At 46.3% G+C, this 24,475-nt stretch overlaps 1 protein-coding gene across 2 annotated transcripts in view; it reads left to right on the forward strand.

Annotated features, from left to right (window-relative positions):
• ADGRL1 (adhesion G protein-coupled receptor L1) overlaps positions 1-24,475 on the forward strand; it is a 492,076-nt gene that overhangs the window by 349,023 nt on the left and 118,578 nt on the right. For both annotated transcript variants that reach the window (XM_073653856.1, XM_073653857.1), the window contains exon 3: positions 6,794-7,007. In XM_073653856.1, the coding sequence (XP_073509957.1) occupies positions 6,794-7,007 (214 nt within the window). The remainder of the gene's footprint in view (positions 1-6,793; positions 7,008-24,475) is intronic.

The raw sequence follows: 24,475 nt of genomic DNA on the forward strand, positions 1-24,475 counted from the left end.
TCGATCCCGCCAGAGTAATGCAGGTGGCTCCCGTGAGTCTAAATCGCCTCCCTCCCGGTAAGACGTTTGTTTCAGTACCTGATCGGGAGAAGATCCTACACTGGGGCCATTCGTCTAAACTAGCTGGCCACGCCGGTCAGAAAAAGACCCTCCAGCTTATTGCCCGGCACTATTGGTGGCCTACCCTGCACAAGGACATAATAGACTTTGTTTCTGCCTGTGTGTCCTGCGCCCGCAACAAAGTCCTGAGACATCTGCCAGCCGGACGCCTCCTTCCGCTTCCTGTACCTGCTGCCCCCTGGCAGCATATAGCAATGGACTTTATAACCGATCTCCCCGTCTCTGCCGGTTGTACGGTCATTTGGGTGGTCGCTGACCGCTTTTCCAAGATGGCTCACTTTATTCCCCTGCCAGGCCTTCCGTCTGCACCCGAGCTGGCTAAAGACTTTATCCGCCACATCTTCCGTCTTCATGGCCTGCCCCTCCACATCGTGTCGGATCGTGGGGTACAGTTCACCTCACGTTTCTGGAGAGCCACTTGTAAACTACTAGACGTCACCCTGGACTTCTCTTCCGCTTACCACCCACAGTCCAATGGTCAAGTGGAGCGGATCAATCAGAACCTGACCAGTTACCTCCGGCACTTCGTTAATGCCCACCATTCTGACTGGGTGGATCTCCTACCATGGGCCGAGTTCTCTTATAATAATCACGAGAGCGAATCCTCCTCCAAATCCCCGTTTTTTGTAGTCTTTGGTCAGCATCCTCGGATTCCTTTTCCTGTCTCCACCTCTGTGGACAACCCGGCTGCGGAATCTCTCGTTAGCAAATTTTCCTCCATATGGGAGAGTACCCGGTCCGCACTCCTTCTGTCATCCGAGCGTATGAAAAGACACGCTGACAAAAAACGCCTGGATCCTCCACAATTTCGTCCAGGAGATAAAGTCTGGCTCTCGTCTAAATATGTTCGACTCAAGATACCTTCTTACAAGTTAGGGCCTCGGTTCATCGGTCCTCTGGAGGTCATCAGTCAGATCAACCCGGTGGCCTATAAATTGAAACTCCCGGCCAACTTACGGATCCCTAACTCCTTCCATGTATCTCTCCTCAAACCCGTGGTGCTTAACTCTTTTTCCAAGTCTACAGGTACGCCTCCTGCTCCGGTTTCTGCTGAGGACGAGTTTGAGGTAGAGAACATTCTTGCCACCAAAAGGGTAAGAGGAAAGACCTTTTTTCTGGTAGATTGGAAGGGGTTTGGTCCTGAGGAGAGAACGTGGGAGCCCCGGGAGAACATCCATGCCCCTCTCATCCTAGCTAAATTTCTATCTGGCCTAAAAAAGGGGGGGCCTAAAGGGGGGGTACTGTAGTGCCGGCGTCCCTGCCCTCTGCTAGGCAGGGACGCTGTTCCCCTCACCGCTCTGCTCCGTGCCCGGTGTCCCTCTCCCGCTCTGCTGGCAGCGCGCGCTCCTTCCCGGCCACTGTGCTTAGGGCGCGCGCGCGCGCCCTCCCTCCCTCTTAAAGGGGCCGCGCGCGCCGTCCTAAGGAGTCCCCGGCCAATGGCCGGAGGACTTTACCATATATAAGGCACCTCCTCCAAAATGGAGGTGCCCGAGCAATGTTGTTGCACTGTTCACTACTCTGCTTCAGCCCTCAGGTCCCGTTGCCAGTTACCTGCCAGTTACCTGCCAGATTCCTGCCTGATTATCTGCTACCTGCCTGCTAGTCTGAGGTCCGACGGTCTGCCTTACTACTCCTGTCAGTCTGTCTAAGGACCAGCCTGCCCGCTCACCTGGGAGCGCACATCAGCCACCTGCCTGCTTGCCTGAGGTCCGACGGTCTGCCTTCCAACTCCTGTCAGTCTGTCTATGGACCAGCTTGCCCGCTCACCTGGGAGCATACACCTGCTACCTGCCTGCTAGTCTACCTGGAGGCTCCGCCGTCACGTGCTGTGACCACCTGCCTGTCCAGTGACTCCTGCTCGCTCACCTGGGAGCGCTCATCTGCTGCCTGTCTGCTAGCCTACCTGAAGGCTCTGCCGTCACGTGCTGTGACCACCCGCCTGTCCAGAGACTTCTGCCCGCTCACCTGGGAGCGCTCATCTGCCGCCTGTCTGTTGGTCTTCCTGGAGGCTCCGCCGTCACATGCTGTGACCACCCGTTCATCCAGAGACTCTCGCTTGCTCACCTGGGAGCTCACGTCTATCATCAGCCGCCACAGGTCATACCAATCCTTTACCTAGAGACTGCCCCGGTCACTTGCCGTGACCACCTGCCCGTTCATCCAGAGACTGCCCCGGTCACTTGCCGTGACCATCTGCCCGTTCATTCAGAGACTGCCCCGGTCACTTGCCGTGACCATCAGCCCGTTCATCCAGAGACTGCCCCGGTCACTTGCCGTGATCTCCAGCCCGTTCACTCAGAGACTGTCCCGGTCACCTGCTGTGACCTCCTGCCCGTCTTCCCTGGTTGCCACCCGCTCCCTTACAAGGACTGCCCCCTTGTATAGTAGCTCAGAGGTTCCGCCTCCCAGACCCGTTACACAAATACTGGAGGCAAATTTGATCTCATCAGCCCGGAAGCTGCACGTGGGACGTACCTGGACGTTCCAACATGACAATGATCCAAAACACAAGGCCAAGTCGATCACTCATTGGCTACAGCAGAACAAAGTGAAGGTTCTGGAGTGGCCATCTCAGTCTCCTAACCTCAATATCATTGAGCCACTCTGGGGAGATCTCAAGCATGCAGTTCATGCTAGACAGCCCAGGAATTTACAGGAACTGGAGGCTTTTTGCCAAGAAGAATGGGCAGCTTTACCATGTGAGAAATTAAAGAACCTCATCCACAACTACCACAAAAGACTTCAAGCTGTCATTGATGTTAGAGGGGGGCTATACATGGTATTAAGAACTGGGGTATGTGAACTTTTGATCATCGTCATTTGGATGTTTTTAGTTGTCATTAAGATATCAAAAAGAAAACACAGTAGTTTGACAATAAATGGCTTCACCCAACCAATAACCATCAGTGGAGAGAAATTTTTTTGTTATCATTCATATTCTCTGAAACAAGGCCAAGAAAGGAAAAATTCTGCAGGGGTATGTAAACTTTAGAGCACAACTCTGTATATATATAAATATATATATATATATATATATATATATATATATATATATATATTGACTAGATGGGCAATAGATGGATGGATATAGGATAGATATTTAATAGATATAAGATGGATCGATAGCTGATCAATACATAATGTGACATGAGCACTCCTTATGGCCGGTTTCATGCTGGCTAGATACTACCTGCGGCATTGGGAATGGCTAAACTCTGCATTATTAATGACCCTGCACACTAATAACTCTATCCTACTGTAGGGATTTACCACTAGAAATGAGTGCTTCTTAAAGAGCAGTAATACATCAAGATGACTGTAAAATTCCAGCCATCCAACAATAATAGTTCAGAACTGCACCATCATGTGCCGGATTAATCCAAGGTTCTTCTTTATTTTTCTGACCTATCAGAATGCTAATTTAGGGTGTCTAATATAATATACACGTCTGGTGCTTCCAAAAGGTGCCTAATTGTTTCTGTTTGATATGGTTTTACATTAAAGGGAATCTGTCACCAAGTTTTTGTTAGCTAATCTGAAACCAGCATAATGTAGGGGCACAGGTTGTATTTCCAGAGATGTTTCACTCACTGGGCTACTTAGTGTCGTTTTTATAAAATCATTGTTTTATCAGCAGGAGATTATCAGTAGAAGACTATTTGGCCTGCTGCTAGGTAGTCCAACCCTGCCCCCACCACTGATTGTCAGCTTTCTGGCTATGCACAGTGTACACAGATTGATAGATAGATAGATAGATAGATAGATAGATAGATAGATAGATAGATAGATAGATAGATAGATAGATAGATAGATAGATAGATATGTAATTAGTTAATTTTTATTTTTCAAAGATTTTAAACAAAAATACAAAGAGAAACATTTATTTGGACTGAACAACATGTATTAAGCTAATAAATAAATAAATACAAAAAAACAATGTGAGGTCTCCCCTATTTTTGGTAACCAGCTAAGGTAAAGTAGACAGCTGTGAGCTGATACTGTATTATCAGGCTGGGAAGGTCCATGGTTATTGGGCCCTTCCCAGCATAAAAATACTATCTCTCAGCCTCCCCAGAATGGCGCATCCACTAGATTTGCTTATTCTGGCGCTTTGCCTCGCACTTCCCGATTGCCCTGGTGTGGTGGCAATCGAGGTAATGGTAGTTAGGGTTGATATCAGCTGTGATTTGTTAAAAATCACCGCTGGCATCAAGCCCTGGGGTTAGTAATGGAGAGGTGTCTATCAGGCACCCCCATTACTAACCCAATAATCAAAAATAAAACCACACGCACACAAAAAAAATAGTTTATTCGAATAAAGACTTCCAGAGACCAATGTCCAATGAAACCAATGACACCTGGTTCACCAATTTATTAAAAAAAAAACATGCAGGTCCGCTGTAGTCTACTGAATCCGATGTAGTCCAGAAATGGATACCTGAAAAACATAAAAAGGGAGAAGTAAAAACAATATACTGTCCCTCATTCACCAATTTATTTGAAAATATGTTCCCCACGCAGCTCCGATATAGTCCAGTGTTCCCCAAATCTGACCCACAGTCACCGGGTACAGACGACAACGCTCATCAGCGTCGCTGGCTCACGCTGTGCTCAGCGAGACCCAGCAACGCTGATGAGAGTTGTCGTCAGTACCCGGTGACTGTCTATCTTCTATTCACACCATATCTATCTATCTAGATCTTTGTGCATCTAACACCTAAACATCTGTAATTTCCATTCTATATTCTATTCCAGTACGTGGCACACGGACAGTGCACATGAATGTCACACCTTATGTCATCTGTGTGTATGTGTGCGGGACGTATTGACATCCGAAAGGCCGGAAAAAAACGGACATGTCTACGTGTGGGTCAAACGGTCCGTGGAAACACAGTCATATTCGCAGCCCCATAGATTATAACGGGAGTGCGTGTGTCAGTGTCTCCAGTACTTGTGAAAACTGCCACCAACTGTAACTGGAGACACTGAAGTGTAAAATGGGCCCTCTTATAACAATTGTTGAACAGTAATCTGACATAGGAACTACTACTTTAAAAGCGCATCTCCAATGCTCTACTCAGTAACCTGTTATTCATGGTAGAGATCAAGCTTTCAATCTAGAATTAAACAATTGTCTGCTATATTTTGTTTGGTAACTCAACTTTTTTTGCAAGGTGTATACTTTATTCATTTAAATATGAGTCAAACTACAAAAAGACTTGAATAAATGCAATCCTTTACTTCCCCCCTGCTACGGTGAACAATACTGTATTACTGTGCCAGTGCCAAGAAAAAAGCTCTGAAGCTACATGCAGATTAGTCTGGAAGTGCATTGAGGGCATGTTGATGCCACCGAAACCCTCTCTCCCCCCCCCCCCCCCATGGCACTTTCAGGATAATTTGCATGCAGCTTCAAAACTTTTTTTTTCAGTGCTTCCACATCAAATTACTATTAACATGTATAACTCACCTATAAGTCCATATCGATAAATTTGGTAGTAAAATTGAAATGACAGATTCTCTTTAACCATGTTACTTAAACATGGAATTAGCTGCCTTTTTGCCTATAGAGGAAACTTGCTATCTAATAATAAGGTCCTGTGATTACAGCACGGAAACAACTGGGTCAACAACTAACAGATTGTGAAGGACGGGGAGGTGTAATGTGAAGTAGCAAGCTTTACCTATCACCGATTATACACTAGTTAAAAAATAATTTTATTGGTATGCTTTAAAGTATAAAAAACACACAAAATATACAAATAGATAAATATGAATGTTAGAAGATATAGGCAGGGAAAAGGGTGGGGGGGATACGTTAGTATGCCACCTATATTTGTTCCTACCAGTCGACGAGTTTCTCCCAAGCAATCGGCACATCAGGAGCACATACTGTGTGAGTTAATTCGAAAAAATTCATGTAGAAAAAGGTTTCATAATTTGTGGTACTTATCTCATGGGAACAGTGATGACCCCCTCAGTAAAGTACCTTTTTCTATATGAACTTACACAGTATGTTCTCCTGATGAGCAGATTGCTTGGGAGAAACGCGTCGACAGGTAGGAACAGATACAGGTGGCATACTAGGGTGTCCCCCCCTCTTTCTCTAACTATAAACACCTGTTTTTTTCATATTTATCTTTTTGTATATTTTGTGTGTTTTTTATATTTTAAAGCATACAAATACAATTATTTTTTAATTAGTGTATAATCGGTGATAGGTAACGTTAAATAATACAGACTATATAATCAATTTCCGATGATTTTTTTTGAAGTAGGAAGCTTACAGAAACAGTGACAGATGACAGCTCCTCCTGTATTTGTAGCATGGCCAATAATGACAACTTCTTCATGTTAGTAAAATTAGGAAGGAGAAATCTGCATCATACATAGTTGAGCTTTAAAGAATCTAAAATCACATTATATGTTTTTTATTTTTCACTTAAGGTACTCTATGTATATTCTAAAAACTAAAGTTGAAAGTAGACCTCTCCGGTTAAAGAAATTGATGCTGCCATGGGCACAACAACTTTATAGAACTCACTAAACCCTATACACACCTCATTCGCCCCACTCTACTATATCTTCAAGAGTGAAGCCTCTAATAATCCACCCCATCACTGCTTTAGTTTGTTTGCATCGGGTCACTAACGCATTTTGATTTTTCCACCAGGCTTGAGTCGAGCGGCCCTTCCATTTGGACTGATGCGTCGCGAGCTGGCATGCGAAGGATATCCCATTGAGCTACGGTGCCCGGGCAGTGATGTCATCATGGTAGAAAACGCAAACTATGGGCGTACGGATGATAAGATCTGCGACGCTGACCCCTTCCAGATGGAGAATGTGCAGTGTTATCTGCCAGATGCCTTCAAGATCATGTCACAGAGGTGGGTGTTATCGTTTTCCATACGTGCCTCCTATGTGTCGGTAGATGCAACCCTTTTATATACTGGTGGTGATAATGCATTCGTAATGGGCAGACGTAGCCTTTGGTCTAGTTCACACATGAAGTCCTGATGTCTTATCCATTTTCCTTTTTATTATGTATATTTTCCTTTTGCAAATGCTTCTAGCGTCAGAAGTCATCGGATATAAGAAAATTGTGTGTTATCTACCGAAATGGCCTTTCTAACAAGCGTGCTTCCATGTTATAATAGCAGTCTGCCATTTGTCACCTTGAAGGGCCCTCTTCAGTGTGAACAATACCACGGCTGATGTATAATTTACATAGGCGGATAATTCCTTGCAAATAGCTTGTGTGTGCAGTTACTTGAAAATTGCCTGGAATTCCTACAATAAGCCGGTAACGCGATCCGATCTGCAGCCCCATAATGTTGTCTCGCTGCTGACTGTTGCTCCTTTATGGTAAGAAATCTGAAGACCTTCACAGCACCGGGGCGGATGTAATAAAGAGCATTATCCTACGTAAATAACGGCTCGGGAGTTGTCAACGTCTATCAAGTTGCAATAAATTTATATGTTTCTGGTAAACATGGGTGACAACCAATATGGCCGATATAACAGCCCCAATGGAAGTTGTCAGCCAGCTTTCTGGAGGTTGCAATGAGAAATCCACTGATTTGGAAATAAAAATATGTAAATTGTCTCTTCAGAGAGGAAGAGAACTAGAACTCTAGTGCCACCGATAGGAAGTAGCAATCCTAAAAGTCAATATCGACCCTTTACCGAGCCTTGTCACTCCGAAACACAGTGTCTGCAAATTGAAATTTTGGTTTTGGCTTTTAATCCTAAGTCATGTGACAAGGCTCGGTAAAGGGTCGATATTGACTTTTAGGATTGCTACTTCCTATAGGTGGCACTAGAGTTCTAGTCCTCTTCCTCTATGAAGAGACAATTTGCATATTTCCCAGAGGAGCATTGTGGCTTAAAAGTCTCCTCACCTCGGCACGTCAGGCATGACATGTCAATCTCCGCAAGAAGAAATGTTACCCCTTGGATCCCGAAATCAAAATCAAAATGTATCACGGCATTTGTGGTTCAAGATGATGGGAAGGTGGGATGACAACCCAGTGAGCGCAAACTTGGGAGGTTCGATAGCTGCACTTTATACATGAAAAAGCAGGTCATCTAAGGGCTCACTCACACATCCGATTTTCACGAACAAGTGCTATCAATGTTTTTCATGGATAGCACTCGTACCAGTGATAGTCTATGGGACCTTCACGTGTCCGTGATTTTTTTGTAGGCCAAGACGTCTGTGGAAAATCAAGGAGACATGTCCGATTTTGATCTGAGGGTAGAATCAAAATCGGCAATGCAAGTCAATAGGTCAGTGAAAAAAATCGGATGCCATCTGAGTATGGTCCGATTTTCAGGGACTGTCAGAATGGAGAAGGTGGAGAAACTTTTTTCATTATTTCTCCACATACGGGAAAATGACACTCGGACCACACGATGAGCACAGTCTGATCAGAATAATCGGTTCATTTTCTCGTATGTAGAAAAAAAAATCAGACATATGAATGAGGCCTAGCAGAAAATATAACTTGGAAAGTATGATTTAGGAAAACAATGTTTGTTTGTTTTTTTTTACAATTTTCCCTATGTAGAGGTGGAGACCAAGTAAACCTTAGAGTCCTGATTGTAAGACACCCCCTTTTTCCACATCACATCTTCCCCTGTTACAATTTCACTCTCACTCCATGCACCATATCCATTGCTTGAATGTATATGATGATCTGGCGTCCTGCACAAAAAAACTTTCGGAAGTATTGCTTTTAGGGTAGGTGCACACCAAGGGATTTTTTTTTAGTTGTATATCACAATTAGTATTAAAAATAAAGATTTGAAATCTTGCAATTTTCACGCTGGCCACTGGGGATATTTTAGATTCCAACTTCCTGTTCTTTTAGGAAATACACAAGTACATTAGCAGCAATAGACTAACTCTGACCCTATCTTCTGCATTGATGCATCTAATGAGCATGTGCAAAGGTCATTATGAAGGGAAGAGGAGCAGGGGCAGCTGTGACATCAACTATTGTGAAAGGTGGATCCTGTTTTATCAGCTGTATATACAGGTGTTATCTGTCATTGTAATCCTGCCTCTGCTGATAATGAGACTGCTGAAAGCTCTTCCTGAAAGGACAAGAAGTGTGAGTCTAGAAATGCTCCAATAGCCAGTGTGGAAATTGCAAGTTTTCTAAAAAAAAATTAACACAGATTTGTATTGTAAGGTGGCTTTGTAAGTGGTCGCCTGGCAGCTCTAGAATGGCTACAACAAACAGGCTTGGGGCAAGCTACTCCGTTTCCCAGAGTCCTGTAGTTGCTCTGGCCTTCACCCTTTATCCCCTATACAGGGATCTGGACTTACACAGGGGCACCTGGGGAAGGGCCACAGAGTCAGCTGTTGTTCGATGGCACAAGCTGGCAAGAAGGATAGTCAGGCAGCAAGGTCAAAACTAAGATGGCATCAAAGGTACAAAATGGTCAGGCAGGAGAAGCATCAATAAACAAGCCTAGGTCAAAACAGGAAAGAACAAATGCAACACAGGAGTAGAAACCACAGACCTAAACCAGGGAAGCATAAAGCTATAGCTGGCAGCTTCCAGCAGTAAGCTGGAAGCTTGAAGAAGCACTCTCTCTTAATATATTGCAGTCATCATATTATATAGCACTGTGTACTTATACTTGCTCATTTTGCCTTTCTACCCAACTAATTCTTCTCTTTTCTCTGCTCTATGTAGAAACAGGAAGTCTCTTGTCCCTGCATTTATCATTCCCCTCTTCAACTCCTGACCCAGCTGCTTCCTCTTCCCCCTGCCAGGGACTTTTGCAGTCACTTATGAGTCATACAGGGAAAATTTACCTCCTGTTTATACATAGAACTAAGAAGGATTCAGCTAGTCAATTTTTAATCACGTGATGTCCTAGACCTAATGGAAAAGAGAATAATTAGCTGGGTAGAAAGACAAAATGAGCAATTGTAAGTACACAGTGCTGTATAATATGATGACTAGTTTTGGAAGTGGTATGCATTAATTTCTTGGACATTTGTGTTAATTCAATATAATATGATGACTGCTATATATTAGGAGGATAAAAATTATGAATTGGTAAAAAAAATAATTTAACAATAAACAATAAGTCATTTTCTGATGATGCATATGAATAGTAGGGTATGTAGGTAAAGATGCCATTGCTAGTTATAGGTAGATGATGGGTATGTATGGGATTTGTGGGGCTCGGATATTATACTGGTGGAGGCAAAGTGATGCTCTCTTTATGATAAGGCTAATGATTCAGTGTGGTACAATCATCTGCGGAGCGTCCATAACAGATGTGATACTCTGCACCTCTACTATAGAAAGTTCTACAGGTGGACGCAGGTATAAAGAGAATGAAATGTTATTACTGTTCAGTACATCTGGCACATGTGGGGTTAAGTCGTATTGAATTCTCCGTCTCTCCGATACAGGATAATGGTTTGTGCGAGTCTCAGGGAAGTGCGGGTGGTTAGGGATTATTATTCTGTATGGGACACTGGCAAAAATAGCTTGTTGATGTGATGTTATACAGATGTTTTGCAGCAGAGAAAACAAATTGAGATGATCTGCAGCTTAGAGACGCGGCGCGGGGCTGCTGTTATTCTTTGCAATCTTGTACTTCGGGTTGTGACCATGATTTTCCATTGCAAACATGAAAGGCTCTGGAGGGATCACAAAGGTACAAGAGCAATGATCTGCAGAGATCTGATCAAGAAATGGGGTAACATGCACTAAATCGCAAAGAAAAGGGTGCAATAGTCTGCACGGCTCATCGTTTTCTTGGCAGTTTAGTGCTCTGTAATTCTTGCTTATATTTTGATCCAGTTTAATTTCCATTAGGGATGATCATACTTGATCACACTTTTTTTTCTAATAATTTAAGGCAAACATAAGAGTTCATTTGATTTTTTTTTTACTGTTGAATATGTTTTTTAAAAAAAAACAACTTGTCGGTGCAAAGTTCTGCAGACTCGGTAGGGAAGGTCGTCAGTTCTCTCAAAGTACAGAGCTTCAAAAAGGTCAGATGAATAGGTCAATGTTCTGTAGGTCTCTCCATGAATAAAGAGGGCTGGTTTATAGTATTGGTGGTGCAACGCTCTGCAGATCCCTGACTGAATTCAGGCTTAGTAGTACAATGCTCTTCGGCTCTAAGAATAATTTAAGGGAATAAACCTTATTCATTTCTACATGGATAGTGTTCATGGTGCAAAGCCGGGCGATAATGATGATTTTAATGCCGGGATAAACGATTCAATCATTGAACAAACTTTTTTTCTTGTTTGTTGAGTGATCCCCGGCATGTACTCATGGGCCAGTAATCAGTTTGTCGAGTGATCCCCGGCATGTACTCATGGGCCAGTAATCAGTTTGTCAAATGATCCCTGGCATGTACTCATGGGCCAGTAATCGGTTTGTCGAGTAATCCCCGGCATGTACTCATGGGCCAGTAATCAGTTTGTCAAGTGATCCCCAGCATATGTACATGGGCCAGTAATCGGTTTGTTGAGTGATCCCCGGCATGTACAAATGGGCCAGTAATCGGTTTGTCGAGTGATTCCCGGCATATACACATGGGCCAGTAATCGGTTTGTCGAGTGATCCCCGGCATGTACACATGGGCCAGTAATCGGTTTGTCAAGTGATCGCCAGCATGTATACATGGGTCAGTAATCAGTTTGTCGAATGATCCCTGGCATGTATATATGTGCCAGATAATCAGTTTGTCGAGTGATTCCCGGCATGTATACACGGGCCAGTAATCGGTTTGTCAAGTGATCCCTGGCATGTACACATGGGCCAGTAATCGGTTTATCATGTGATTCCTGTTGTGTACACATGGGCCATATAATCAGTTTATCATGTGATTCCTGGCATGTACACATGGGCCAGTAATCGGTTTGTCATAGAATCCTAGAATGTTAGAGTTGGAAGGGACCTCCAGGGTCATCGTGTCCAACCCCCTGCTCAATGCAGGATTCACTAAACCATCTCAGACAGATGTCTGTCCAGCCTCTGTTTGAAGATGTCCACTGAAGAACTCACCACTTCTCGTGGCCGCCTGTTCGACTCGAGTGATCACCCGCATGTATACATGGGCCAAATAATCGGTTTGTCAAGTGATCACTGGCATGCATACATGGGCCAGTAATTGGTTTGTCAAGTGATCCCTGGCATGTACACATTGGCCAGATAATTGGTTTGTCGAGTGAACCCTGGCATGTACACATTGGCCAGTAATTGGTTTGTTGAGTGATCCCTGGCATGTATACATGGGCCAGTTATTGTTTGGTCAAGTGATCCCCGGCATCTATACATGGGCCAGTAATCGGTATGTATAGTGATCCCTGGCGTGTATACATGGGCCAGCAATCGGTTTTTCGAGTGATCCCTGGCATGTACACATGGGCTAGATAATCGGTTTGTCGAGTAATCCACAGCATGTATACATGGGCCAGTAATCGGTTTGTCGAATGATCCCCGGCATGTACACATGGGCCAGATAATGGGTTTGTCAAGTAATCCCCAGCATACATACATGGGCCAGTAATCGGTTTGTCAAGTGATTCCCGGCATGTATACATGGGCCAGTAATCGCTTTATCGAGGGATTCCCGGCATGTACACATGGGCCAGTAATCGGTTTGTCGAGTGATCCCAAGCATGTACACATGGGCCAGTAATGGGTTTGTCAAGTGATCCCCAGCATGTATACATTGGCCAGTAAATTGTTTGTCGAGTGATCCCCGGCATGTACTCATGGGACAGTAATTGGTTTGTCGTATACTTTGAGATTTGTCGTTTGACTGCTGGGCGGTTGTGATGCCTCTACTCAGAGAAGCCCATGTTTTACCCTGGGTGTTGGGGGACTCGGTGTCGGGCCCTGTGATGGAGAGCTGGGATGCAGCCGTGGCCCGGGCCCGACCCGTGCTCAGGGCCGTCACATTAGAAAGAGATGGTGTGGGCTGGTCAGGGTTGAGTGGCTGATTAACGACTACGCCACCTGTGGTGCCTGGTGAAGGGTCACCAGCGCCGCTACTGTCTGCCGAGGACCAGTGTCATGGCGGCCAAAGTTCTCACTGCTCCCCACAGGCGAAGCTGGGCCTCAGGACAGGCAGACAGGATGGAAGAGGTGGTAGTAGTGCGAGGAGTACGGGCACCGTGTCGCATGGTATGGCGCATAATGAACAGTCCGGAGGCCATAGGGGTGAACTTCCAAGGCTTTACTCACTTAGAGATGACAGCGGGAAGGCGACTCCCTGCTCCCCGCGGAGTCCTGCGGCCACCAGGGACGGGGGTCAGACTACCTCCGAGACAGTCCAGTGTTCGGTAGCGACCCTACACCAGAGTGTTCCTGCACTACAGACTTCACCCTTTCCCGTCTGTGCGCGTGTAGATAGGCCAGGTCTCCCTCTGAGCTCCTCTCAGGACTAGGGCACGGGTGGCAATTCCTCTCCATCCGATGCCCGGTGGGATCCTCAGGGCCTAACCGGGCTTTCCCGTCCAGGACATAGAGTACAAGGTCGGGTGTCGGGGGCCGGTACCCCTCATGCAGCCGGAATCCCTCTGAATAGATCAGGTAGGTGAGGACAGGTAGCATACTCCGCTCCGTCTGCATCCTCCCCGGGACCCATTTGCTGGGGAGCTACACTCTACAGCTCCCGGGCCTTCTTGATCCTGGTCCTTGGCCGGGTTGAGACATTCCTTGTCTGCAACCTACCTCTCGTCCCAAGGCCAGGGTACGAGGGCTGTGTCCCTTACCGGTGCAGGCCCACACAGGATCTGCGCTCCCGGAGGGAAGTCACATTAACACACAGTAGTTGGACAGCACAGTACGACCACTAGAACTTGACTAACTAGGACCAGCCAACAAAGGACCAGAAGAACCAAGATCAAAGATGGCTTTTTTTTAAATATGAAATTTAAAGTGTAACTAACTTGTAAGTCCTCCACCCTCACCCACTAACGGGTTCCTACCACTTTGTGCTCCCCAGTCTCCCTGTAACCAGGGGAGCAGCACCTAGTGCATACTAGCTCCCTCTGGTGGAGAAGTGTGGTGTTGGATGCAAAAGGTTAGGTCACAACTATCACACTGGGCTTACTTCGGAGGAGGAACACTACACTCCACTAAAGAAGTGCAGCATTCCTGTGGCGGTCGAACCCTCAGGGGCGCCACATTCCCCCCTGGTAAAACACAGCACGTCCACGGGCTGCAAAAGAAGTAACACCCAAGAAATTTTCTTTTGATAATAACAAAACTATCTTCCCTTTATGGGAGGCACATGTCTTAAACGTTGCATAACAGATATAAAAATACAAAAGTTTAAAATTATAGAAAGTGCTAGCATTTTTCCAGAGACATTTTGTACAAACAGACAGGTAAAGTGCAAGGACGCCGAGTCACTTCAGAAGTGCGAGGGACCTGTCCTAAACCCCCAATGTTGGCCCTGGGGTGGCTGCAGGGCATGAAGATCCCGAGTTGGACCTCCCGGAGAGCCACCCCGACAGGTTTTTCTTCTGAGGCTTTGAGGTAGAGAATATCCGCGGTTTTGTATAAAACCAATATGTAGCACCTAAAGAGATGCAAACTATATACATAGGGAAAGAGTCTGTCTGCCAGTCCGCAGGGACACGTGTCTCTAGAAAAAACGGGTAAGAAATCAAACATAATAGCAAAAGTCAACACATTAAAACTTGTGAACAAAAACTGCAACTACAGCTGGGGGCTGCTTTAAACCTCGGGCTGTCTTCTTGGAAAGGGTTCATTCCTCCCGACGGAGGCTAGCCGGTCCCCTGAGGCTGAGCGCGGGGTGGCGTCGCTCCCGGACACTTTGTGTACGTCCAGGGTGTACCACCCACGCTCCCCCTGGTGGCGAGAGAAAGTCACTGTGTCGCCCGGGAAGAGGTTCCGACCGGGGTGTCCCTTCTTGAGGCGCGGCTCAACGTCTCGCCGGCTGACGAACACATCGTCCTGGAACTGGGGACACCGGATGAACCCCCACCCCGCCTCATGATGAAAACGGACGACTTGGCCTTCGTCCTGGGGACTGGGACAGGTGGCCTCCTCCTGACGCGCCCGAGTTTTAGCAGCTTTGGTCCTGACCTCGAGGCGCTCGCAGCGCTGCTCCCGCCGACGCTGCTCCCATGCAAGCTGGGATATCTGGTCGCTGCACCACTGGCTCCTCCTCCGCGCTTCAGCCCGGGTCTCCCGGGGGAAGCCCATCAGGTCGCCCCCCTGTTTTTCCCAGGCCCACTCCTCAGCCTCGGGCCAGGTTACTGCTGGTGCGGGTAGCGGGGTAAGAACGGGTTTCTGCGAGTCCTCTGTAGACGCGGACCAGTCCGGGTTGGAGCTGGTAGTTTCCTCCGCAGCTTCAGGCACCTCCGTGTCAGGGTTTGGGCGGCATCGCAGGTCCCCACCGATGGCTGCCGATTGCAGCTCTGGAGCCAACGCTTGCTCCCAAGTGACCGCGTGGGGAATTAGATACTCCGTCATGAGGTCCAGAATAGTCACGGTAGGCTCTGCAGCCGGGGCAGGGGTTGCACACTCACCCGCCGCTGGGCCACCCTCGACCTCTGTCACCGAGTCGACTTGTCCTGGGACCTCAACTCCTTGGCGGCGGTCCTGGATGCGCAGCAGCATCTCCTCCCGCCACGCAGCCATCGCCGCCTCCTGGGCCTCTCTTTGCTTTCTTAAGAGTCCCGGAGCTTCCTGCTGGAGAAATGCAATATCTCCCGGGGTTAACACGCTGCCGCCTTGCTCTCTGCCGGGTGAAGGGCCTGAACCGGGTTCAGTAGACGCGTGGTCTTGCTCCCCAGAGGCATCCATGACTGCCTCTGTTGACTGCCAAGCTCCGACTGCAATGGCCGCACCTTGTTGCTTTTCTTCTTCCTCCTCTTTCGGGGCGGTTCCTGGGCGGAATGCTGACAGGCCCGCCTTCGTTCAACCCATCTAGTTTGACGAGCATTACCCCACGGACAGTCTCTGGTGGAAGGCGCAGTCCACATTTTTGGCGCCAAGCGGGGGCCCAGCCCACGATGGGAGGCGTTCAAAGGCAGTCTTTTTACAGCATTATGGCGTCTGTTCTTCTTGGGCGGGCGCCATTTTAAGTGTAAAACAACAGTTCAAGGTGTAAGGCACACAGTGCCCGATAGCAATGGGCACTTCTTCCTTTGCTGCGGGCACGCGAATCCTGCCGACTACGCCAGGTTGTGACGCCTCTACTCAGAGAAGCCCGTGTTTTATCCTGGGTGTTGGGGGACTCGGTGTCGGGCCCTGTGATGGAGAGGTGGGATGCAGCCGTGGCCCGGGCCCGACCCGTGCTCAGGGCCGTCACATTAGAAAGAGATGGTGTGGGCTTGTCCGGGTTGAGTGGCTGATTAACGACTACGCCACCTGTGGTGCCTGGTGAAGGGTCACCAGCGCCGCTACTGTCCGCCGAGGACCGGTGTCATGGCGGCCAAAGTTCTCACTGCTCCCCACAGGCGGAGCAGGGCCTCAGGGCAGGCAGACAGGATGGAAGAGGTGGTAGTAGTGCGAGGAGTACGGGCACTGCATCGCATGGTATGGCGCATAATGAACAGTCCAGAGGCCATAGGGGTGAACTTCCAAGGCTTTACTCACTTAGAGATGACAGCGGGAAGGCGACTCCCTGCTCCCCGTGGAGTCCTGCGGCCACCAGGGACGGGGGTCCGACTACCTCTGAGACAGTCCAGTGTTCGGTAGCGACCCTACACCAGATTGTTCCTGCACTACAGACTTCACCATTTCCCGTCTGTGCGCGTGTAGATATGCCGGGACTCCCTCTGAGCTCCTCTCAGGACTAGGGCACGGGTGGCAATTCATCTCCATCCGATGCCCGGTGGGATCCTCAGGGCCTAACCGGGCTTTCCCGTCCAGGACATAGAGTACAACGTCGGGTGTCGGGGGCCGGTACCCCTCATGCAGCCGGAATCCCTCTGAATAGATCAGGTAGGTGAGGACAGGTGGCATACTCCGCTCCGTCTGCATCCTCCCCGGGACCCATTTGCTGGGGAGCTACACTCTACAGCTCCCGGGCCTTCTTGATCCTGGTCCTTGGCCGGGTTGAGACATTCCTTGTCTGCAACCTACCTCTCGTCCCAAGGCCAGGGTACGAGGGCTGTGTCCCTTACCCGTGCAGGCCCACACAGGATCTGCGCTCCCGGAGGGAAGTCACATTAACACACAGTAGTTGGATAGCACAGTACGACCACTAGAACTTGACTAATTAGGACCAGCCAACAAAGGACCACAAGATCAAAGATGTTTTTTTTTAAATATGAAATTTAAAGTGTAACTAACTTGTAAGTCCTCCACCGTCACCCACTAACTGGTTCCTACCACTTTGTGTTCCCCAGTCTCCCTGTAACCAGGGGAGCAGCACCTAGTGCATACTAGCTCCCTCTGGTGGAGAAGTGTGGTGTTGGATGCAAAAGGTTAGGTCACAGCTATCACACTGTTCTTACCTCAGAGGAGGAACACCACAGGAAGTGCAGCATTCCTGTGGCGGTCGAACCCTCAGGGGCGCCACACTGACACATTTACACTGATTCATCTAGTCTCATTAATGAGCACCGATCAACCATACACAAGACTGGTAATACGATTGTTCTCTCCCCATACAGTACAAGTAGTCGGCAGCACATCTCCTGTTTACATGAGGCAATGTACTGCAGATAACGATCATTTTTTATTCCGGCACATAAATGATCTAATCATCCCATATGCAAGTGTTTTGCTCTTTCGTTGGGTGATCATCATAAAGTTTGCATGGGCTGTAAAGAGCGTTCGCTGATTATCAACCTATCTACAGGTGCTTCTCACAAAATTAGAATATCATCAATTAGTTAATTTATTTCAGTTCTTCAATACAAAAAGTGAAACTCATATATTATATAGAGTCACTACAGAGTGATCTATTTCAAGTGTTTATTTCTGTTAATGTTGATGATTATGGCTTACAGCCAATGAAAACACAAAAGTCATTATCTCAGTAAATTAGAATACTTTATAACAGCAGCATTAAAAATGTTTTTAAAATCCGAAATGTTGGCCTACTGAAATGTATGTTCAGTAAATACCCTCAATACTTGGTCGGGGCTCCTTTTGCATCAATTACTGCATCAATGCGGCGTAGCATGGAGGCGATCAGCCTGTGGCACTGCTGAGGTGTTATGGAAGCCCAGGTTGCTTTGATAGCCGCCTTCAGCTCGTCTGCATTGTTGGTTCTGGTGTCTCTCATCTTCCTCTTGATAATACCCCATAGATTCTCTATGGGGTTAAGGTCAGGCGAGTTTGCTGCCAATCAAGCTCAGTGATACTGTTGTGTGTAAACCAGGTATTGGTACTTTTGGCAGTGTGGACAGGTGCCAAGTCCTGCTGGAGAATGACATTTCCATCTCCAAAAAGCTTGTCGACAGAGGGAAGCGTGAAGTGCTCTAAAATTTCCTGGTAGACGGCTGCACTGACTTTGGTCTTGATAAAACACAGTGGACCTACACCAGCAGATGACATGGCTCCCCAAATCATCAGTGATTGTGGAAACTTCACACTAGACCTCAAGCAGCTTGGATTGTGGCCTCTCCACTCTTCCTCCAGACTCTGGGACCTTGATTTCCAAATGAAATGCAAAATTTACTTTCATCTGAAAACACCACCTTGGACCACTGAGCAACAGTCCAGGTCTTTTTCTCCTTGGCCCAGATAAGACGCTTCTGGCGTTGTCTATTGGTCATGAGTGGCTTGACACAAGGAATGCGACACTTGTAGCCCATGTCCTGGATACGTCTGTGTGTGGTGGCTCTTGAAGCAATGACTCCAGCAGCAGTCCACTCCTTGTGAATCGCCCTCAAATTTTTGAATGGCTTTTTCTTAACAATCCTCTCAAGGCTGCGGTTATCCCGGGTGCTTGTGCACCTTTTTCTACCAGACTTTTTCCTTCCACTCAACTTTCCATTAATATGCTTGGATATATCACTCTGTGAACAGCCAGTTTCTTTAGCAATGAGCTTTTGTGGCTTACCCTCTTTGTGGAGTGTGTCAATGATTGCCTTCTGGACATCTGTCAAGTCAGCAATCTTCCCCATGATTGTGGAGCCTACTGAAACAGACTAAGGGACCTTTTTAAAAGCTTTGAAAGCCTTTGCATATGTTTTTTGTTAATTATTCTAATTTACTGAGATAATGACTTTTGTGTTTTCATTGGCTGTAAACCATAATCATCAACATTAACAGAAATAAACACTTGAAATAGATCACTCTGTTTGTAATGACTCTATATAATATATGAGTTTCATTTTTTGAATTGAAGAACTGAAATAAATAAACTTTTTGATGATATTCTAATTTTGTGAGAAGCACCTGTAAATGCACCTTTAGACATTCAGACATCCGTTTTTCGCGTACGAGTACTATCCGTGGTTTTTACGAATAACACTCATACCTGTGATAGTCTATGGGGTCATTTACACGGAAAATTGCAGAGACATGTCTGATTTTGATTCGAGGGTCTGATTTTCACGGACTGTCCGAGAGAAGAATGGGGAGAAACTTTTTTTTTTTCTCTCCACGTACGAGAAAAACTGATGACACTCGGACCACACTCTGATCGAACACTGATCAGAATAATCGGTCCGTTTTTCTCTTACGTGAGAAAAACTGACGTCTGAATGAGTCCTTACAGTGGGCGAATTGTAGGGTGATCATCGACCCTTAAAGGTGCATTTAGATTGCCCGACAATCAGTGAACGAGCGATTCGAATATCGGGCCATTTAAATTTGACAGCGACGACCCGATGAATGAGCAAATCGCTTATTCGTTGGGTGATTAGATCAGTGTTATCGGCAGCACATCGCTCACTGTAAACAGCGGATGTGCTGCCGATAACATGTACATCATGGGGACAGAACGATCACACGAACAATCTGTTGGCTCGCGTGAAACTGTATATACTTGATCGACGCTCATTATGCACCATTAGGTCTCATTCAGACGTCCATTTTTCATCTACGTGTTCAATCTATGATTTTCATGGCAATATAAATTACCTATAAAAGTCTATGGGTCGGTGAAAATCACGTACAGCACATGGATGGCATAAGTCTACAATATGTGTACTCTCCGTGACTATCATTGTAGTGGACTGGAGAAGCTTTGTCTTAGTTTTATTTTATTTTTTTATTTTTTTTAATTTATTTATTACTGCGCATTATTTATATATTTATTTATTTTAAGCTTTGTTTTTATTTATTTATTTTTTTTTAATTCCAATTCATTTTTTTCATACGTGAAAATCACCGATGACACCCTGATGGTAAAAAACGACAAAAATGAAAAATCACGCGTTCACACGATGTGACCTAGATGTTTTTTTGTTTTTTTTTACCGCCAGTTTCTGAAAACTCGTTAAAAAATGTTCCATATTTCCGGAAAGTAGTGTAGAAAAAAAAAAAAAACGCATCTGGAATGCATCGTGTGAACTCGGCCTTATGAGAAATGTTTTATAAACGGTGATGAGGTGCAACGCTCTGCAGATCTCTGAGCAGAAGTAAAACTGTCTCAGTCTCTGAATAAAGGCAGGTCGTGCAAAAGTCTGCAAAAGCCGCTGGTGTATGACTCTGCAGATCTGTTACTGGGAAGCCTGCGCTGTCATATGCAGCAGGCAGTGAAGGGGTTAGTAGTATGTTGCCCTCCAGATCTGAGTTATTCTCCTGACACACCGCTATTTAATGACACCTGATCTCGGCTGATGCAACCGCTGAGGCCCCCCTGACACGCAACCATCCTGCGTACACACAGGCAGACATTCTGATACACCAGCGCTGCCTCTAGCGCACAGGTATAGATACTGCTTCATCTGATTCTAGAGGAACTACAACTCTCAGCATCCAGCTTCAGTAATGGCTGGATAGATGCTTGCGGTCCAGCCTGGTCTATGTAAAGCCGCGCTGATCTGCAGCTACTCCCATCCCAGGCGTGAACCATGCTGTAGATGTAATGTCCTGACCTTTATTCAGGCCCATACAATGTGTGTACATCCAGCGAGAAGAAGGAAAGGTCTCCGGCGGATAGCAAACAACATAAACAAAATAGGGCCGGGTGCTCCAGACATCTCTCCGACACACAGGGCACACGCCTCGCCTGGCAGTAGTCTCTAGATGCCAGGATCTGTGGTGGGATGGGACGCGGCACGGTTCAGGAGAACATGTCACCTCTCCTGACTCGTCTGTTGTAGTAAATCCTCGCATCCTCATGGAATAAAAAACCTGGAGCCTTTTATTTCTTCGAGCTTCGCGTTGTTCTGACCCTACTGGAAATGTATAAATAAATTGAGAACTGGTCGGGTCTACACCGTGACACGTCAACCCAACTAATTACACCCAGCTTTCAATTTCTTCTTAAATTCCCACAAGGAATAACAGAGGAATATAGAGTTGTAAGGAAAGATGTTCCAGAATTGGTATATTACGGGGAATAAATGTATTGGTATGTCACCCCCCCTCCTCCAAAAATAAAAAGGATTGGATGCAGTAAAATCCATCCTGTCTCTTGTAGTTTGTCCTCATGAAGAAGCAAGTGTGGTTCGAAACGCGTTGAGGGATAAATAATTACTGAATTGATACCTTGATGGATTTTCCACTACATCCTTTACTGTTGGCAGCGCGGGTTTAGCTCCACTTTCTCCAGTTGCACATGTTATCCGGTCCGGTTGGTCACACTATCTCCGACCACACTGAAAAATCTCTGGATTCCACAATGATAATACGACCTATTAGTTCAGGGATAAGGAAACAGTCCGTTGCCATCTTATGTCATGGAGAGTTCATTTTGGCCTGGTTTGTCATTTCGGCAAGTGTGCCATGATATCATGATAAGTCCCATCTGAACAACCTCTTCTCTTAATGAGGAGCTGCTGGCGATCAGCTGATATCCGTTCTGCTGTAATCACCAGGGTAAGCTGCAGGCAACCACACAACTGATAGAGAAATCTGGTATTACATGGCGCCAGGTCTACCAAGGCAGGGATCACAAACTCTGGTTCATAAAGGGGGGTACCAAAGCTGGGCTCCATATGTCTAACTGGGCTTATTTCCGCCTGGACCATCCTTGTAAGCTAACTATAAAGGTAAGGATCCCTGCTGTTCCCTTCCTACATCTGACAAGCAATTCTAAAACTTTTGGAGCCAGACATGATGATAATAAAATAAATAGACCAATAAAAGATATTTGCCACAATACAAACTTTTTTTCCATTTAGCATTGTTCAGAGTATAAGAAATATTGATCCCGGCTGTGGATAGTGAAGAAACGCTATGATTATAGCTTTTATCACTAACAATCCAGAAAAAAATGTTAAAATGAGAACGATAAGTGTCGAGAACTATAGAACAGGTTTCCAACGATCAGAACAAAAACTTTTTAGTGTTATAGACAGCACGATTATCATCAATAACCCTCAGAGCATTCAGATCGTTAGCGGCAATCATCGTATCCATGTCTCCGTTATTTGTTGTCGTAGGACTGCTGTTAGCTGGACTATCAGAACAAACAGTTGAGCAACAACGTCAGCTCTGGTATGTCTGTAGATATATGTCGGGCCCTCAAAATCACCCGAGGAGATGTACACATCTTTTCACTTCTTGCGTGATTTTCATTGAAAATTGATGGACAAATGAAATACAAAGGTCCCAATTAATCAAGAACGCGACATTCACGCAGGGTCTTGATGAGGGGGGGTGCTGGAGTAAGACGCTACTGATTCATTAAGAGGAGCATCGGACAATTGGCGTGCACCTCCGCGAACCTTGCTCCAAATCTTACTAGTAATATTCCTGCCGTAGGGAACGTCACAGCTCGTCTAATTTATAACGCCCCATTGCATGTTACCAGCAAATTAGTGCATTACTCTTAAATGCTGCAGCACAACCCTTGATCCTAATGAGCGGAAATCTTCTGTTAAAAGGGGCACTCTGCATAGCCATTATTTCACATATTTTCCATATACTTGTCAGTCATTTGCAGCACACATGCGGCTTTCCTCAATGTGTTGCGTAGTTTGTTGCGCTTTTCCTGCGGCGCCCACAACTCAACTAAGAGAGGTAGACAGTAAAGTAGGTGCCTAACAGAAATGGCATAACACTACCTAGCAACAGCATAATGATATACCATCATTCATCACGTGACATTTTCATTAAAGCTGTTGTCCGACTTTAGGTACTCTACAGTATGTGAATGCAGATATCACAAAGGTGTTGGGACTATGGGTGCTAACTAGGTCCCTAGAACTAGGGGTGCCCTAGTCTATACCTGTCCTCCAGATTACTCCTGAATGTAGAGATGCCGGGTTCTTGTGCCTTGCTATGTTCTATATCAGCCCTTATCTGTCCCTTCCCCCTCCCAGGGTAGTGGGAAGCTGAAGTGTGTAGGAACACACTAACCAGACAAATAAGGATAAATAAAAAAGGCCACCATACAAAATTCACACAAAAAAACAAGAGAGTGGAACACAGGGGAGTTTAAGGAAGGAGAAACCAAATAGGAGAGGATGAGGATGAGCACACAGAAAAAGATCCAAGCGACGATCTAGTGAACAATGTCCAAACACCAACTCCAACCACGTACTACACCGCCAACTCCAGAACCAGGCAGTAAGAGCTAACACTAATCCCTAAGTGCCAGAGGAGAGCATATATAGCAGATGGGAGTGGCCAACATTGAACAGCTGAGAACAATCCAGATAGGAAAGCTCCAGGAGCCTCAACTGAACAGATTAAGCCTTGCACTGCTAGCAAGGAAAAAACCTGCATTGTTTAATATGATGGTGAAGTACTTCTAACCAGTGCATGAGTTTGTGTCATGACTCTGTTGTCAAGTATTCCGGGACCAGGGGCTCCTTCCCTGTCCTTAACGCTAGGGGTGCCCTAGTTGGCCCTGTTCCCCGGATTACTTCTGAAGGTAAAAACGCCGGGGCCACATAACTTGTCTGAGCTTCTGAATCTGCCTTCATTCTGCCCCCCCCCCTCCCACAACCCAGTGAAGAGGGTACAAGTGGTTTATGGCAGTACACCAACCAGACTAACAAGGTAATACAAACAGGGATAAAGGAACATACCAATCATACAAATATATACACAAACAACAGAGGATAACACCGCGGAGTGGAGGATAGGGAAAAACCAAAGTAGGAGAAGGAGAGGATTAACACACAGCCAAAACCAGTCTTAGCTAAATCCACCAAACACCTTCTTAAACAACAAACCACCGCACTGTGTGGATTCTCCGGTGCCACCGCCAGGAGGAGAGGGCACGGGACAGCAAATATGTGATTTGCATA

Source organism: Phyllobates terribilis, unplaced genomic scaffold, assembly GCF_046119375.1.
Source record: "Phyllobates terribilis strain yellow unplaced genomic scaffold, ASM4611937v1 Scaffold_11__3_contigs__length_659146591, whole genome shotgun sequence".
Lineage (NCBI taxonomy): Eukaryota > Metazoa > Chordata > Amphibia > Anura > Dendrobatidae > Phyllobates > Phyllobates terribilis.